General features: G+C 52.9%; 1 protein-coding gene across 1 annotated transcript in view; it reads right to left on the minus strand.

Moving 5' to 3' along the window:
- The window catches only part of ZDHHC18 (zinc finger DHHC-type palmitoyltransferase 18), a gene marked incomplete at its 5' end in the record, with an annotated part of 23,728 nt that extends 5,396 nt beyond the window's left edge, over positions 1–18,332 (minus strand). The window contains 3 exons of the mRNA XM_035019007.1: positions 1,403–1,552; positions 13,857–14,017; positions 18,076–18,332. Coding sequence (XP_034874898.1) covers positions 1,403–1,552; positions 13,857–14,017; positions 18,076–18,332 — 568 coding nt within the window. The remainder of the gene's footprint in view (positions 1–1,402; positions 1,553–13,856; positions 14,018–18,075) is intronic.
- Between the last annotated feature and the right edge of the window lie 4 nt (positions 18,333–18,336).

An 18,336-nucleotide genomic window follows, 5' to 3' on the forward strand; every position in this document is an offset into this window, starting at 1 on the left:
TCCCCACCAGGCTCTCTGCACGCACCCACCCACCGTTCCTCGGACGCTCCCTGCTTCTGGACCTTTGTGCGCAGGTTCCTACTGCCCCACATTCGCTGTCTCTTCACCTGGTTAAGGGTAATTCCCCCTTCATGACTCAGCTGCAAAGCCACTTCCTTAAGAAAGTCTCTGATCCCAGACAAGGTGAGGGCCCTCTGTTATCCGCCCCGTTCCTTATCTGCAGCGCTTGGCCCATGTGTTTACATACTTATTTGTGGCCTGGCCAAGGACCCCTGCTCAGTTGTAAACTCCATGAGGGGGTCTGTTTTGGCCTCACACTGAGCTGAACCCTAGGGTCCAGCAGTGCCTGGTACAAAGATCCACAAAAAAGTACTTGTTGCCTGGCCTATGACCCTGGCCACATGCCAACCACCAAGGATCCCCATTCCTTGCTCTAGAACTAGAGGCCCAGGGAGGGGCTGGGCTGCTCTGTCACTTGCGGAGAGCTGGCATGAAAGGCCTGGATCACACCCAGACTGGTAAGGAAAGTCCCCTGTGAGAATATGGATCACAAGCCCATTGCAGGCCTCACACCATGGCCAGCACTCTTCACGGGGGAGGTGGGGGGGGGGTCCTCAGGGATGAATAACACTCACTGAGTCACCCACTTCCCTGCCTACTGTCATGGGTGTTCCCTGCTGTTCTCTCACTCAGGGAGCGCTGAGCTAGTGTGATGAGCTCACTGCCTGGGAACCATACAGTCACCATGGCTCAGCTTGCCTGGGTCCTCTTACATAGCATTTCCCTTATGACACCCTCCCAGGGGCACACCCCCAGTCCCCATCAGGGCTGTCTGGTCTCTGGTGAGCAAGAAGAGGAGACAAAACAGTCTCTGGTTCCCCAGCAACCACTGCAATTGTGGGTCAGGAGCTTAGCTTCCAATCTTGGCTACATCCTCTCCACCTTACCAGCTTGAACTCCTCTGTTCCCAGATACTTGTCCCTCCCAAACCCTGGGAATCAGATCCAAAGTCATTCAGTATAGCTGGCCCTGGGCCACTGGATGATAAATCATTCTCTTTCTGGCCCCAAAGTATCTAGAATGTTATTGCTCCAGTCTCTGGTTCCTGGAAGCTTGGACCTACTGAGAACCAGGCTGAGGCCTGGAAGAAGGGTCCAGGGCCTCTCTGTGTCTGCCCCATACTTCAGAGCTGGGGGAAAAGAATCTACCAATCCTGGGCTGAAGCTAAGATACCACTGGTCACACTCTGCGCCTCTCCCTATAGCCCCTCCTCGGTCTGAGCAAATTTGGGTGAAGCAGACTTCCTGCCCAGCTCTGGCTGATTCAGACACAGCCTCACCCCCATGAGTGACTCTCCTGTCTCCAGGGCTCCTTGCATCACTCCCTGCTGCCTCCCACTTACCCACACAGTTGTCACAGACACTGCAGTGTGACGTCCGTGGTGGCCGAAACATCTTGCAGGTGAAGCAGTACTTCAACTTGACCATCTGCCCGTTGATCATCACCTCCCGGGTCCGAGGGGGTGGCCGGTATGTGGAACTGCCTGTGTTATCTGAGGGCGGGAGGAGAGGGAGATGGGGGATCTTCGAGCCCGGAGCCAAGAGCCCCGGCTGGGGAGAAGCCATTGCTCCCTAGCAGGGACAAGAGAAGCCTTCAGGAAACCGCTTCCTGGGAACACGCCACTGGGATAAAATGCAGGCCCAAGGCGGGGACAACTATGAAGATCTGCTACAGCCTACCGAAACTTGCCGTGTGCCAAGCCCTGTGATAAAGCTTTACACACCGGCTCACGCACCGCTGGCCGTATACAACTTTAAGAAGGAGACCCTGGGAAGACTTAGGGAGGTTTATGGGAATCTAGTCAAGCCCGAACTAAGTTCCAGTTTCCAGGAGGTTCAGGAGATGGAAGGACAAAGTAAACAACACTATGAGAAAGCAATCAGATCCAGAATGTGGGACGCCTACAAGACCACTGGCCTGATCTCTAACAAAATCAATGTCACTTACAAAGAGAAGGAGATGGCTCTAAATTAAGAGACACGAACAAATGCAATGCATGATCTTAGATTGGATCCCGTCTTGAAAAGCAAAACAAAACACAGCAACAAGAAAGACATTTGGCGGGGAACTGGGGAAAAAGGAATATAGGTTAGAAATTTGGGAGCTATTAATTTTCCTAGCTGTAATAATGGAATTGTGGTCATGCAGGAGGCTGTCTTTAGATTTTGGAGACACATGTTGAAGTATTTATGGATAAAGTGTCTATAATGTCTGTAATTTACGATGAAATGGTTTACAAATTATAAGCATAGGGGTGTCTGGCTGGCTCAGTCAGAAGGGCATGTGACTCTTGATCTTGGGATTGTGAGTTCTAGCCCCATGTTGGGTGTAGAGATTCCTTAAAAATAAAATCTTTTAAAAAATTAAAGATAAAAGAAAGAAATCATAAGTATATAAGATATAAATAAGAGACACTAATAACAACTATTTAGTGACACGTAGAAATTCATTGTATTTTCCCACTTTTCTGTATATTTGAAATTTTTCATAATAGAAATTTTAAGTGGAAAAGAAATACAGAAATATATTGTACTCATGGATTAAAAGACTCAGCATTAGGGGCGCCTGGCTGGCTCAGTTGGTTAAGCAACTGCCTTCAGCTCAGGTCATGATCCTGGAGTCCCGGGATCGAGTCCCACGTCAGGCTCCCTGCTCGGCAGGGGGTCTGCTTCTCCCTCTGATCCTCTTCCCTCTCGTGCTCTCTGTCTCTCATTCTCTCTCTCTCTTAAATAAATAAATAAAATCTTTAAAAAAAAAAAAACAAAACCTCAGCATTAGAATTAGATTTATTCTCCCTAAATCAATCTGTACATCAACATAATTCAAGTCAAAAATCCCAGTATGGGCTGCCTGGGTGGCTCAGTCGTTAAGCCTCTGCCTTCGGCTCAGGTCATGATCCCAGGGTCCTGGGATCGAGCCCCGCATTGGGCTCCCTGCTCCGTGGGAAGCCTGCTTCTCCCTCTCCCTCTGCCCTGGCTTGTGTTCCCTCTCTCGCTGTGTCTCTCTGTGTCAAATAATAAAATCTTAAAAAAAAAAAAAAAATCCCAGTATGTTTTTTGGGGGAGATGAAATTGACAAATCCAATCTAAAATTTATACAGAGGGGAACCTGGGTGGCTCAGTCGTTAGGCGCCTGCCTTCGGCTCAGGTCATGATCCCAGGGTCCTGGGATTGAGCCCCGCATCGGGCTCCATGCTCAGCGGGAAGCCTGCTTCTCCCTCTCCCACTCCCCCTGCTTGTGTTCCCTTTCTGTGTCTCTGTCAAATAAATAAATAAAATCTTTTAAAAAAAAAATAAATAAAATTTATACAGAAATGCAAAGAGCCATGAATAGCCAAGGCATTCTTGAAGGAAAAAAGCTAAAGGACTTATATGACTAGATCTCAAGACTAATGATAAAGCTCTATTACTTAAGAAGGCCTGGTTTGGGTGCAAAGGTAGAAATGCTGATCAATGGAACAGAAAAGAGAATCCAGAAACAGACCTGACATGTACAAGGGTGGGGGGGAGGGTCCTGTGACACTGCTCATATAGTGTTTCTTGATCGGGGTGCTGATTATATGTGTGTGTTCGGTTTGTGAACACTCAACAAACAGAACACTTATGATTTGTACACATCTTGTAAGCCCATTATTCTTCAGTGAAAACTTAACAAAAAGAGGTTTAAGTAACTTGTCCGAGGTCATGAAGCTCAGATGCGGGTGAACAGGAATCCGAACCCAGGTCTGCCACATGCAAAAGCCCACAATTCTACCCACTGAGCCTCTTGGTCCCCCAGGCCTCAAAGGACCAAAGTCCCCAAAGCAGTGGCTCCTTCCTGACAGAATTCTGACAGTCCCATGAGGCTGCTTGTGATCCCCAGCCCTTAGCAATGTTCCCAGCTGTTGCTTCTACTGAATGCACTCCCCAGACAGCATCTCCAGTTTGGCCACGTGCCTCGAAAATAACTTACGGACTGCCTACCAGGGGCCAGGCACTATTCTAGGCGCCTGGCATGCATCAATGAAGCAAACGGACTTGGGTCTCACATTCCAGTTACCAAACAGACTCTTGCTAGGCTGTTCACCATCATCCCAACCACCATGTGTTTAAAATGGAGCTCAGCACCCGAACGTTTCTTCTTTAAAACCGGCAGCAGGGTAAAGGGCAGGGGGTGTGAGGTCAGTGGACACACTCTGAAACCTGGTTTTGCCAGACTTGCTGAAGTAACAGATAATCTCTCTGTGCCTCTGTTTCCTTGATCACTGAAATGTGGATAGTAACAATAACATCATAGGGTTGTTGTGAGGGTTAAATGAGTTAATATACGTTAAGTGGCACAAAGTAAATGCTGAAGAAGCACACAGAATTATAAAGAGAAAGAAAGGGGCGCCTGGGTGGCTCAGTTGGTTAAGCGACTGCCTTCGGCTCAGGTCGTGATCCTGGAGTCCCGGGATCAAGTCCCGCATCGGGCTCCCTGCTGAGCAGGGAGTCTGCTTCTCCCTCTGACCCTCCTCCCTCTCATGCTCTCTGTCTCTCATTCTCTCTCTCGCAAATAAATAAAATCTAAAAAAAAAAAAAAAAAAAGAGAGAGAAAGAAAGGAAGAGGCAAGGAAGAGGAAACACTGAGCACCTACTATATGCTGAGCACGTTGCATATATTATCTTCTTGAACCCTGAGAACATCCCAGGAGGTAAGGTTATCATTACCACCTCTAAGTCACAGTTAAGGAGACTTTTCAGTGAGGTGAAGTGACGTGCTCGAGGCCACTCCCAGCTAGGAAGTGGCAGAACCCAGATGTGAACCCAAGTTTCCAAAAACTTGGGTTTGAGGTCTTTTTTAAATTTTAAAGTGTCACAATGAGTATTATTTAACCCTGCCTGGTTGCTTATTTCTGCCAGTGGCACAGTCCAAGAGCTGGAAAGAACCTCAAAGAACATATAACACAGCCCCTAGCACAGAGTGAACACTTGAAAATTGTCCCTTCACTGCCTGCTTCTCTTCTAACCCCTTCAGTTTACAAATGAGAAAACAGGCCCAGAGAGGTTAGGGAAGTTAGCCAAAGTCACAGAGCCAGCGAGTTGCAGAGGCAGGGAAACTCCGTTTGGAGACCCTTTGCAGACCCTTCATTCTCCCTTACCCCTTCACGGCCAGTCGCTAGGCCTCGTCAGGATCTTCCTTCATAATCTTTCACTCTCCTCCCAATGCCCTAACCCAGGCCAGCCCCTATCACCAAACAGCTTCCCCAGAAGGCTCCCTGCTCCCAGCCCCTCTGCCTTCCAACCCCCTTGCACACACCACCACATTTCTCTAAATAACCCCTTTTGAGTGACAACCCTTCACTGGCCTCCCCTAAAAACCAGATAAAGGACAACTTCCTGTCCTGATACTAGGACCCTCCACAACTGGGCCCGACCTCTGCTCCTGGCTTTTCTCCCACCACTCTTCCCCGAGTCCCTGCAGCTTCAGCTTCCTGCCCCTGTTCCGACCAAGCCCTGGCCCCTGCCTTCTCCTTGCTCACCAGGACTCTCCTGCTCCCTGTCCAGTCTTCCAGAAGCTTCTCTGAGCACTGCTGCCATGGGGGCTCTTGTGCCTCACACCCAGCGCCTGCTCCCTGCGGGGCTGTGATGGGGCTGCTGTGTAGGGGACGCTGTCTCTCCCCCTAGACCGCATGCCCGCTGAGGGCAGGGCTGGTGGGGGAAACAGGCAGTCCCCGGCCCATGAGCCATCGGGGAGCAGGCAGAGAGGAGAGAATACATGCTGTGGACTCAGGCAGGCCTAGAGTTCAAATCCTGACCCTCCCATTCACGAGCTAGTGCCGTCAGGGAGGGGACTGAACCTCTGTGAGCCTGTGGTTGCATGTGAAAAAGCAGACAAATAACAACAGGCTGGAAGGCTTATAGAAGGATCAGAAATAGTACCTGGAAAGGAACTGGCACTTGGTGAGTACTTACTAACAGCTGTGTTGGCATGGCCTCTGGAGTCTGCAACACTAGGTTTGAAACATGATTTTGCTACCTTCACCTCCCTTCACCTCCTGGAGCCTCGGCTTCCTCATCCGTCCAATGGAGAGAAGACAGTCTCAGACTCACAGGATTGTGGCGGGTGCTCAGTGCGATGCTGCAGCTCGGCCCTGAGCACGGGGCTAGATTCACAGGAGCCTCAGTCCTGACTCACAGTTCACGTTGGGACACTCCAGCTTGCACAATCCTCCACCTCTTTCCAAAACTCTTGATGCTCCTCCAAACCCAACCTGTAACCCTCGCCCATGGGCCCCAGGTCCAGCTCTCATCCCTGCCCACTGCTGGCTTCCAGGCTTGGACACAAGCTTTGAAGCCAGACAGATATGTATGTGGCCCAACCGCAACGAGTTATGTGATATGGGTCAAGTGGCTTAACTTCTCCGTGCCCTCATCTGCTAAAAAAGAAAATAGGACATAATCAAACTTGCCTCCTAGTGTTGTAAAGGAAGATGAAGCAAGAACTCAGCAAGTGGGCTTATGAGCAAAACATCTAGCACTGGGCCAGAGCTGAATAAACACTAGCCATTATTATTATTATTGTTCTTCCCATGAAAAACTATATTCCAAACAACTTATTTACCAAACTTCAGAACCCAACTCATCCGTGAGCGAAGGGTAGCCACAGACCCACTTGAGGAAAGAGGAGGAGAAAATTCCTGGAATCCTCACTTGGGTTCCCACAGGCCCCCAGGCAGGCAGGGGACTCCTACCAGTATGTTGTGGCCTCCGGGGACCAGGCTTCCTCCTCTCGAGAACGCAGAGAAAGAGGAAGTAAAGCTCTGCACACCCAACTTCCTTGGGTTGCCAAGAGCTAGGGGCGGGGGAGAAAGTGTCCCCCTGGAGCAAGGGAGCCCCCTAGATGCACCGGGCCCTCACCAAGTTGGGTCAAAGGAGGCCTTGCAGGGATGCCCCTGTGAATGTGCAGGGATGCCCCTCAGCCTGTCCCACTGTTTATTCATGCGGACCAACCCCGGCCCTGGACTCCTCCTCCACGCATTCCTGCCAACAGCTTATTAGTGCCAGACAAGTCCCTCTGCCATTCCTGACCACAAGGCTCCACCTCTTAAGTTTCAATAGAGACAATTTTTTTTTTAATAACCAATTGTAGGAAATAAGCATTCTTTTTTTTTTTTTAAGATTTTATTTATTTATTTGAGAGAGAGAGAGACTGAGAGAGAGAGAGAGCATGAGAGGGGGGAGGGTCGGGAGGGTCAGAGAGAGAGGCAGACTCCCTGCTGAGCAGGGAGCCCGACGTGGGACTCGATCCCAGAACTCCAGGATCATGACCTGAGCTGAAGGCAGTCGCTTAACCAACTGGGCCACCCAGGCGCCCGAGACAAACAATTTTCAAAGTGCACTGATATTCCCTGTCTCACTTGATGCACCAAAGATGCTCTGGCCTGGGCAAGGGGGTATGTACCCACATTTTACAGATGAGGACACAGACTTCACTCCAATAGTATGTATAAAGTGGGGCTGAAATTAGAACCCTTGTCTTCCAAACATTCTCTCAGACATTACCAACTACTATGTCAAGATATTGTACAAGGCCTGGGGGTGGCAGGTGACGGGAGAAGAGGCAAGTACATACAGATAAGTCAAATATGGTTCCTTTAAAAAAAATAAATTAAAGGCTCCTGGCTGGCTCAGTCGGTACAACATGCGACTCGATCTTAGGGTTATAAGTTTGAGCCCCACACTGGGTATAGAGATTACTTAATAAAAAAAAATAATAGGGGCGCCTGGGTGGCTCAGATGGTTGAGCGTCTGCCTTCAGCTCAGGTCATGATCCCGGGGTCCTGGGATCGAGTCCCGCATCGGGCTCTCTGCTCCTTGGGAGCCTGCTTCTCCCTCTGCCTCTCTCTCTCTCTGTCTCTCATGAATAAATAAATAAAATCTTAAAAAAAAAAAAAATTGACAAGATGTGCTGTTAAGCCTTTCAAATGGAACCTGACACTTGATCAGCAATTTAAAAATAATAATAATAATAATAATAAATAAATAAATAAAATAAAATAATCTTGGGGCATCTGGGTAGCTCAGTCAGTTCAGCATTTGACTCTTGATTTCAGCTCAGGTCTTGATCTCAAGGTTGTGAGTTCAAGCCCTGCTTTGGGCTCCATGGTGTGGAGCCTACTAAAAACAAAACAAAACAAAAAACAACAACAACCTTAAAGATAAATACATAAAAAAATAAAATTTAAACGAAAGTTAAAAAAATTAGGAAAAAACGGGGAGAGGGGGCATGCCTGGCTGGCTCAGTCAGTAGAGTGTGTCCGACTCTTGATCCCGGGGTTATGAGTTCAAGCCCCACGTTGGGCCTAGTGCTTCCTTTAAACAAGACAAAAAACCACATTTGCTTTGTTCACCTAGTTTAGATAATATTTGTTGAAAAAAGAAGGAAGAGGGGCGCCTGGGTGGCTCAGCTGGTTGAGCGTCTGCCTTCGGCTCAGGTCATGATCCCAGAGTCCTGGGATCGAGTCCCACGTCGGGGAGCCTGCTTCTCCCTCTCCGTCTACTCCTCTGCCTACTTGTGCTATCTCTCTCTCTCTCTGTCAAATAAATAAATAAAATCTTTAAAAAAAAAAGAAAAGAAAAGAAGAAAGAGCGGTAAGAGATGCTATTTCTGCCCTAAGGGAATCTAAGATCTACTCCAAGGCTTTCTGCTTTGGGTTTTCCCCCAAGAAGTAAAAAGGCCTTTCCTGCTGCCCCCAGGCACGTAGCCGGGGCTCTAAAGCCCCTGGGGATGTGGTAATGAGGGGCAAGGCTCGTCCCCATGAACACCTGTGAGAAGCAAATGAATCTCCCCACACTTCCTCCCTCACCAAGGGCCATGCTATGGGTCTCTCCACAGCAACCAAAGCCCAGGGAGGGGAGCAGGCCGGCATTCTGCAGTCAGAGCCAGATGGCTGGGTCTGCGACTGAAGCCCCGTGGCTGGCGGGGAAGGCCCCGGGGGCCGGCTTGAGCTACCGAGCAGGCTTTCGTGAGGGAAGGCCGGGATCGCCACCCGCCTTGCTGGGTCCTGACTGTTGGCCTTCCGTTGCCCCCACCTGTGGAGGAAACGGCGGCAGGGTGGGGTCTCCCCAGCTTCTAGGTCAGTGCAAGGTCAGCCACAGTGCCCAGGCTGTGGGTCACCGTAATCCCCACGTGACCATTTCTGTTCATGCCAGAGGCTTATGGAGCGCCCACCACCTACCAGCTGAGGGGCAGGCCGGAGGACACAGGAAGAGCTTGGCCTGAGGGCAGAGGGAGCAGGTGAAGTGGATAATCACCGAGTCCGGGTAAGAGGCACTGTGAGTCAAGTCTGGTGACTCTGGGGCCAGCCTGATCTCATTTTGAAACCTGGCCTGGCCACTTGTTGGCTTGTTTCTTTGAGGAAGCTGCCTAACCTCTCGGAGCCTCAGTTCCTCACTCAGTAATAATCGCATCAGACTTGTCAGGTAGTGATGGGAATGAGAGATAGAAAGGCCGAACCCACAGCTCGAGGATTAATGGTATGACTGATGTCTATACTGGATCCCAGGGGGAACGTGTGGGGTGGGGGCTGGAGGCGGCATTCAAGGAAGCAACAAAAGGTGAAGCATAATTAAGCTGGATCAGGAGGAATGAGCCGTCTGGCTCACCAGGGAAAGAGGGACAGCGGTAGAGGGGGCTGTGTGAACAAAGCAAAGGCACAGAGGCGTGAACGCGCACAGCGTGGCGGGGGGGCTCGGGGGGGCGGGGGCAGGTAGGCTAGGCTTGGCCTTGAGCCTGCAAGCGAGCGCACCTCTGCGGGCAAGTTTTCAGGAAGGGGGAAGATGATCTGTTTCCTGGCCCACAACACTAAGTAACACTGATTCATGGGATCAGAAAGTTAGCCCCTTTTCAATTTTCTTTCAAGCCTTTGACTCCATCAAGAGGAAAACGCTTGACTTCTAATACCTAAGAGCTGTGATCAGGCCTTAAAGTGACTATTTCTGCAGGCAAGTGTAACCACCAAGAATCTGTAACATTGTTATGTTTTGTTTTGATGATTATCTTCTATTAGGAGTAAGAGGCTTTCCGCTTACAAGGGTGATACAAACTTTCTTTGTAAGATACATTTAAAAAAGAAATGCTTAAAGGAAAATACTAAGGAAATGAAGGTACAAGGTGAGATGCAGAAAGCGTAAACATCATAAAGGCTGGACCCAAATGACCGAACTTCAGGAAGTGCTGCTGAGGCCACCAGGGAATCACCCAAATCCTAAGCCAGGGAGGGCTGGGGCCACATCTGGGTCTTGGAGAAACAACTGTGATTGCAGGGAGAAGCCAGGTGCTGGGGCCTGGTCAGCAGAGCCAATCCAGGTAGCAAATGGGGCAGGTCTGCCCTAGGGCAGTGGGCTTCAGAAGGACCTGGGGGGAGACACTCTGGGCACAGACAGGCTGCAGTCCGTGACCTGCTGGGTGGTGGCGGAGGGAGAGGCAGCCTTATGTCTGTTCTGTGAGCTGTAAACGTGTCTAGGTCAGGGTCTGTCGCTCTGATCTGGATGTTTCTATTGTCTCCCATCAGACTGGGAGCCTCTTGGGGGCAGTGTTGGCACCCCTTACCTCTTTTCCAACTTCCCAGAGTGTCTGGACTCTGTATGGAGAGGGAGACCTGTAGGGAGACCCAGCTGCATGGGTCACCAGCTGACAAGTCAAGATCTCAGACCAGGGTGACCAACCGCCTTGGTTTGCCTATGACTGAGGGGTTTCCCAGGACACGAGACAGGAAGGAGCTGGTCAGCCCACCTCAGACGGTCCTTGTAGGGCGGCAGCCTTGGGCTAGAGCCTGTTGGGCTGGAGTTGCTGGCCTATGGGGCCGAAGTGAGAAGCCCCCAGTCTGCATGGGCCCCAGTAATCATCAGTTCGTGTTTATATGAACAGCACCATCCACCTCGAAGCTGGTCCCCAGCCTTCTCGAAAAGGCTCAATGACCTTAGTCCTTTTCGAGAAAATATAGTTCACCCTGATTAGAAACCTCCTGGCCCCACCCTCAAATCTGGCTCCCGTTCAAGTTTCAGAGTTCAAAGGCCTCAACGATGTCACTTTCCAGGCATGGCAGCTGTTCTCAAAGGGAAGTCTCCAACCCTGACATTTAGGGCCCCAAGTGACTAATTCCACCCCATTCTCCAACCAGAATTTCTCTAATTCTTTGAAGTAGTCCTCCTGTTCCAGCTCATATGGCCTGCTCAGGGTTCTATGCCTGTCCCCGCTCCTTCCCCCCCGTCCTCTCCTCCTCTGTTCCACCCGCGCGGAGGGCTCCCTTCACACCTATTCCCATGCCTGAACTCCACCCAAACCTTAAGCTTTGGCTCAAGGCATCTCTCCATGAAGCCTCTCCACATCCTCCAGGCAGAAGATGCTCCTGGCTTCTCTGATCCTCTTCCAAAGCCTACTGGTCCCTGGGGCAGCTGGTCACCCCTGCAGGTGTGGTCACACGCCACCCTGGACTGAGCTAGCCTGGAAACTGCCCGAAGGCAGGGTCAACATCAGATTTGTTTTTGGCCTCCCACCTCCTCCGCCTGTACTCAGGAGTCAGCATATAGAATCAACACATAAGTGATTAAAGCCATAATGCCTAATTGGGAGAAGTTCCAACTATCTCTCCATCGGTCACCTGGGGACAGCAAGGAGGGCCTCTACAGAGGCTCATCCATTCAGCCAACATCCCTGGACCCTCAAGCAGCAGACTAGGTGAACAAGACCCTCACTGTCCAGGAGAGGCTGCTGGGCCTGCCCAACAACTTTGTAACAATCACCGTGCAGCACAGGGCCAAGAAAAGAAGGACAAGGAGCTCTGGGAATGTGTCATGGAAGGTCTGGCCCAACTGGGGTCATGAAAGCATCTCAGAGTACAGAGTACCTGGGTTGAGACATACGAATGAAGACAGTGTGGCCACCGAAGACCAGAGACGTGTCCCTGTGGCCATCTCAGAAGAGAAAGCAAGGGGTTTGGGAGTCAAGGCACACAGTCCATCTCCATGCCTCCACTCCCTGGCCATGTGTTCATCTGCCTCAGTTTCTGCATGAGCACAGCGGGGCTGTGGGGAGGTTTTGTGGGGATAATGGATGGGAAACACTCAGTACACCGTCAAGCGCTCCCCAAACATGGGGGATTACAGTTGTTATTATTACCCACACTGCTCACAGGAGGCCAGAGGATTCCAGGCGGCCAGCTCTCCAAGCTCAGGCTGAGCTGGATCATAATCCTGCCCATGATTAGCCCCAACTTGGAGGGAGGAGAAACGGGCTGCCACGGGGCCTCCCCCGTTGTCAGGTGGACTGCCCAGGTTCAGACTGCAGGATGCTGAAGGAGCAGAGTCGGGTCTAGGAGGCCAAGCAGTGAGTGGCCCAGGGTCACAAGGGGGGAGGAAGCTGGCTGCAGGCAGAGGAAGACAGCAACCGAGGGCATGGCCGAGGACAGGCCTAGGCAGAGGAATGAGACGCAGAACAAAGAGCAAGAGAATATCCTCCCCCTTCCTGCCCACCCTCGAGTTGCTCCAGAGAATCAGTGGACCAACTTCCAGTGCTGGATGCAGCAGGCTCTGACATTTACAGGCTACCGGGTCTCTTCAAGGCCAGTTAGATGTTTAAAAGCCTGTCTGAAAGCCACTCTGTTAGGGGAAGGAACCGACCACGGACCGGAAACCCCTGAGGTGTGCAAACAGCCACGTCACTTCTCCACAGGAAGGAGCTGGGGTGGAGCAAGCTGAGATTAAGGCCCTGGCCCCAGCACCCAGCCTCCCAGGGGGACCCACACTAGTCTAGGAGGAATCAAGGGCTGTCTGTGGCGCCTGGAAGCACAGGTTCTTTCTAGCCACACTGGCCTTCCTACTGTTCTTAAACATACCAGCTCGTTCACTGCTCCAGGCTTTCGCTTTTACTATTTCTGGATTGCATATTACTGGCTCCCATCACACCATTCAGGGCTCCTCTCAAGGACCACCTCCTCCTAGAAGCTTTCCCAGATCACCTACTCTAAACAAGCCCACTCCCTACACCTACTGTGCTCTTCCTCCAGATACCCACACAGCTCAATTCCTCATCTCTTCACATCTTTGCTTCTTTGCTCAGAAGTCACCTCCTTCACGAAGCCTTCCCTGACCACCCTATTTAAAACCATATACCCTCCCCCAGCTCTCATCCTTCCTCCCTGCTTTCCTCTTTGACATCCCAGATGTTTAATTACTAACGGTCCTTCTCCTCCTGCTGGAACGTCAGCTCCAAGAGGGCAGGGGATTATTGTCCTATTTGTTCACTACTGTATCGTCAGCATCTAGAAAAGTGCCTGGCACATAAGAGGGTTTCAACCAATGTCTGACGAGAGAATGAGTAAGTACACGAATGTTTAAGGGCAGAGACTCTGGTCAGACTCTATGAAATCTCATCCCAGCTCTTCCACCTACTGGGTGATCTTGGGCCACTTACTTTGCTCCTCTGAGACTCAGTGTAACCAGTAAAAGGAGAATAACAACAGTCCTTGTCTCATGGGATTACTGGGGGATGAAATAAGATCACGCATGTAAAGAGGTGAAAAGCCCGCCGGGCCCCCCGTGAGCGCTCAGTACTAAGCTGGCGGCCACCACAGCCTTCATTTGCCAGCATCTCTTGCTTGCTTCGTTGCTCACTGGTTTATCAGGTGTTTCCACTCTGGTGTCCGCTCCAGCCGGCCTTACTTACTACCGCGCCCCCAGTGTCTGGCAAGGTGTGGGAAGAGAAACTCAGGCCTCCTCTCAAATCAAGGAGCGCGGAGCTAGGAGACACAGCTTCAGCCCGAGTAGGAGCCTCACCGATCTGTTTCTCCAGGGCGGCTGCCTCACAGACGGTGGCCCGGGGCAGGATCCCGGGGTCAGTGAAACTGGTCCGCAGCAGGCAGCTCATGACGAAGAAGAAGAGGATGGCAGCGATGATGGGGATGGCGAGCGTCAGCTGGCGGGCCAGGAAGGGACAGCTGTGGGGAGGGGGGGAGAGAGAGAGATGAGCAGATACCCAGAGGGCTCCCTGCGGCACAGGGCTGCAGCACCAGGCAGGTGTTGTCACCCCAGAAACACCCCGCATGCCCATCCGTGCAGAGAGCCTTTCCCTGAGGAAGAGGGACAGCTCCTAGGCCAGGGCCTCGGGCAGCCATCACTAAGTGATCCTGGCGCTTTCCCTCTGAGCCAATAGCAGACACGATCAATAGATCCCAGCACTTTTTTTTTAAATGAGCTAAGGAGAGGAATCTAGATCCCAGCATTCTTAACCCCTGCACTCAGCTGCAGCCTCAGAATCCTTCTAAACACAAAGCCTTAGGCAGCCACTACCAACTCGCTTGAGTCGACCATCCATGAAAATGTTCACTCACTCACTCCACAAATACTGAGCGAGGTCTTACATACGCCAGGCAACACCTTCCCCAAACAGCAGTGGACAAGGGCGCTGTTCCCCAGCCGCCATGAGGCTCTGGTCTAGTGGGGAAAACAGACCTGTGGACAGAGAGGACCCACATAGGACTGTGTGTGCTAACATGGGCAAGAGGAAGACAGCCGAACAGTCAGGGAAGTCTGGCTGAAGGAGATAATGCCTAAGCTCAAATCTGAGGAATGAAGAGCGTCAGCCAGGTGAAGGAGGTTAGGCGGAAGAGCATGGTCCAGTCACTGCCACTGTCATCCAAGGGCTGGCATCCCAAGTCAGCGCGTTCAGGTCCCCGAGCCTAGCTGGTCTGGAGAAGAGCCTGTGCACGGGCTGACTCTGAGGCCTGCCCGCACGATTAACTGCTGTCGTCTGCTGTCTTCCCTCCCAGACTGAGAGCGGCACCTGATGGGGTGAGGAGCTGCTACTCGGGAAACGACAGGCCACTGGGAGGCCAGAATCAGCCAAGGAGCTGGCACAGCTGCAGAAAGCAGACCTGTGGACGTCTGCACCCTCCTTCCAGAGCCTCCATCGCCAGAGGCTCTGGCCTCCAGGGAGGTCCTTCCCTTGAAGAGCAGAAACTGCCAAGACCAAGGGCTCCAACGGGACCACACATTCTGCTCCAAACACCTCAGTGGTCCTAGGTCCGAGCCTCAAACAAAGCTGGGCTGTGTCACCCACATGACCATCAGCCAGTTTGTGGATAGCCAGACTCTTTGCGGGATGGGGACTTGAAGTCTGAGACTTGTAGAACCCTCAGAAACACCAAGCCCTGGCTCCCTGATTTTATAGAGGGGGACTCTGAGGCCCACAGCTACATCCCAGGTCACGTAGCCAGCCAATGACAGGGCTGGGGCCTCCGGGCCCTCAGCAAATACTCTCTACATTCACTCAACAAATATTTACTGTATTGAGTGCCTACTACACACCAGGCCCTGTTCCAGGCACTGAAGACATAACAGTGAGGAGAACTGAGACAGGCAACAAACTAACAGAAAGTATACACGCAGTATGTTCAGATGGTGGCAAGTGGTTCCAGAGAACAAGTAGTCAGGGAAGAGGAATAGGAGGGAGGGGAGTGGTTTGTAATGTTGACAGTCAGGGAAGGAGGGAAGAAAAGTGAGGGACTGAGCCATGAGACCATCTAAAGGAGGGGTATTCCAATCAGTGCGAAGGCCCTGAGGCAGGAATGTGCAAGGAGGCCAATGTGTCTGGAGGAGGATGCATGGGGAGGTGGGGGGAGTAGGAGGAGAGGGACAGAAAGGAAGCCCATTATCAGGGCGCTGGCTCTTATTCGGGAGAGCCAGGGAGGATTCGGGGGAGGGGCACTGGGATCTGACTTAGAATTAAAGGGGCACTCTGGCCTCCGTGTGGCATGGGAAGTGGGACAGAAGCCAGGCACCCTGCTGACAGCCCTGTGCAATAATCCACCAAACCAAACAATGAAGCAAAACCCTTCTCAGCAAGAAAAAGCCCTAGAGAGCCACTCTCTCTTTCCCCAGAGCAACGGGAGAATGTGAGCTTGCTCACTCTCCAGTGTTCCCACGTGCCGGGTCCCTACTGAGGTTTCACCCCAGTTCAGACCCAGGGGTGCTCTCAGCCCAAACCCAAACCCTCCTGCCAACTCCACCAGCCCAAGTGAGGAAGAGCAGAGACAAGGCGAGATGATTCACAAGCCCTCCCAAACCCAGAAGTCCTCCTTTCTCCCTTCTCTGGGGGACAAATCTGTCACCAGTCAAGATACCCACGCAGCCCAGAAGATCCTGCTTCTGAACTGACTGAACCCCACGCTGCAGGGTCACAGGGGTCAACTTCCTCCTGCTCAGGCTGCAGCCCCGGGGCTACTGGAAAAGGAACTTTCAAAACACTCATGTGGGTCAGCCCAGTGAGATGGATCTGAAACTCAGCCCAGGGAACATGCTGGAGGCTGGGGGCTCCCCAGAGCTTCTGCTTGTTATATTATCCTGGAACTTCTTATCCACCCTGACTCAGAAAGGAAGGGGTAAAGGGAGAAGCTAATTCATACGAAGTCCTCACCTTGCTTCAAGGGGAAACCCAGGGTTGCAGATACATGATCTGGCAGCTGGAAAGGGGGTGGTGTCTTTGTGGAAGTCTCAGCGTGGCCACAGGCCCTTAGGAAGTGCTTTATGGTGAAGCCGACAGCTAACAGCAGCATCCAGCATTAAGTGCTCGTTCCGGGTTAAAAGCTTACATACATGACCTTGTGCCACCCTCATGATGACCTATTATAAATCCCATTTTATAGACGAGGGCACTGGGGCTCTGAGGTGAAGGGACTGCCCCCAGGTCATGCAGTCTGCAGGTGGTGCAGGCTGGGGCTGGAACCAGGTCCGTTGGCTCCGGAGGAGTTGTTCACCACACCGCACAGTTAAGGAAGACCACAAAGGATGGAGAGAACTAGGAGGGGAAGTGTGAGTGTGTGTGCAAAAGACTCACACAGCAGATGGCTCAAGCTAGAGACCAAGTTTTCCAAGCTGGAAAACTTCCGATACAAAAATGCGACCCTGGGAAGTGACAAGCATCCCCTCTTCCAACCAGAAAATGGAGATACTGTGTGGACCAATCCTGAGTCACTGGGGATCAAAAGCCCCCAAGGGGGCAAATAAGACCTGTCACACCAAAGCACTCTGGACTCTGGAGAAATAACAAGGCCCTGCAGCTGTTCCTGCCGTGGGACAGGCCGGGGGGGGGGGGGGGGGGGGGGGGGGGGGGGGGTGTATGCTCCAGAATGTTGAGAAGGCAAAGAAAACCAGGAGGTCAGAGGTGGGGGGCAGGGGCTTGACGGAGTCTGAGGAAAGGCTGGGAAGTGCTGGGGAAGCTAAGGAAGGTGTTGGAGAGAGGAGGGAGGCCTGAGAGGCCCAGAGCTGTTTGGGAAGATTGCCTGAGGGCCTAGAGGGAGAAAGACTGAGGGGAAAGCAAGGGGGGAAAGGTCTGTGCTAGAGAGATAAGAGGGGACCCCAGAGGGGACCCAAAGGCAGCCAGGAGATTTGTAATGGGGAGCATAAAGCCAAAGGACACGGAAGAAATTCAGAAGTTGTCTGGAAGGGACAGAAAGCAAAGACGCTTCGAGGGGTCGGAAAGAAGCTGGGGGGGGGGCGGGGGTGGGCAAGGAGGTCCGGGAGGACTGAGCCAGGGTCTGAGAGGGGGCGGGGGGGGGGGCTGTGAAGGCCATGGGAGGGCGGGGCTCCTGGCAGAGGCTGGGTGCCAGGGAAAGGCCCTGAAGGAGGGGGGGACGGGCCACAGAGGACGGGGCATCCGGATGGGCGAGGGAGGATGGGGGTGGGTAGGTGGAGAGGGCCCGGGAGGGCAGAGGAGAGATGCCAGGAGACTGGGAAGGCCTGGGGGCAGATCCCGAGCAGAGGGCGCAGGGCGCAGGGCGCAGGCCCCGGGGGAGCTGGGAGGGGCGGGTGCCTGGCAGGTGCGGGGAAGGGTGGAGCGCCCGGGGACGTGGGAGAGGAGCGGCGGCCCAGCGGGGGCCCAGAGGGGCTGGAGTGCCCACGCAGGACCCGCGCAGGTGGGGTGCGCGGCAGGGGGCGGAGGGGGCCGGAGGGGGCCGGGCGGCCGAGGGGGCGGGGCCGGGGGCGCCGCGGGACTCACTCGAAGACGAAGAAGAGGACGGTGGTGGTGAGGATGAGCAGCAACGTGAGCGCGAAGACGCCGCCGTGGCCGGCCAGCATGAGGCGGCCGCCGCAGTAGAAGCGGTTGCGGCCCGGGAACACCTCCCACTTGCGCCGGGGGCGGCGGCCGATGCTCCCGCTGCCGCTGCCGCTGCTACTCCAGCGGGGCGCAGCGGCGGGCGGCGGGGGCCCGGGGCCCGGGCCGGGGGGCGCGGCGGGGCCGGGGCGGCGCGCCCCAGGG

This window comes from Mirounga leonina, unplaced genomic scaffold, assembly GCF_011800145.1.
Source record: "Mirounga leonina isolate KUSES-001 unplaced genomic scaffold, KU_Mleo_1.0 Mir_173, whole genome shotgun sequence".
In the NCBI taxonomy this organism is placed as follows: domain Eukaryota; kingdom Metazoa; phylum Chordata; class Mammalia; order Carnivora; family Phocidae; genus Mirounga; species Mirounga leonina.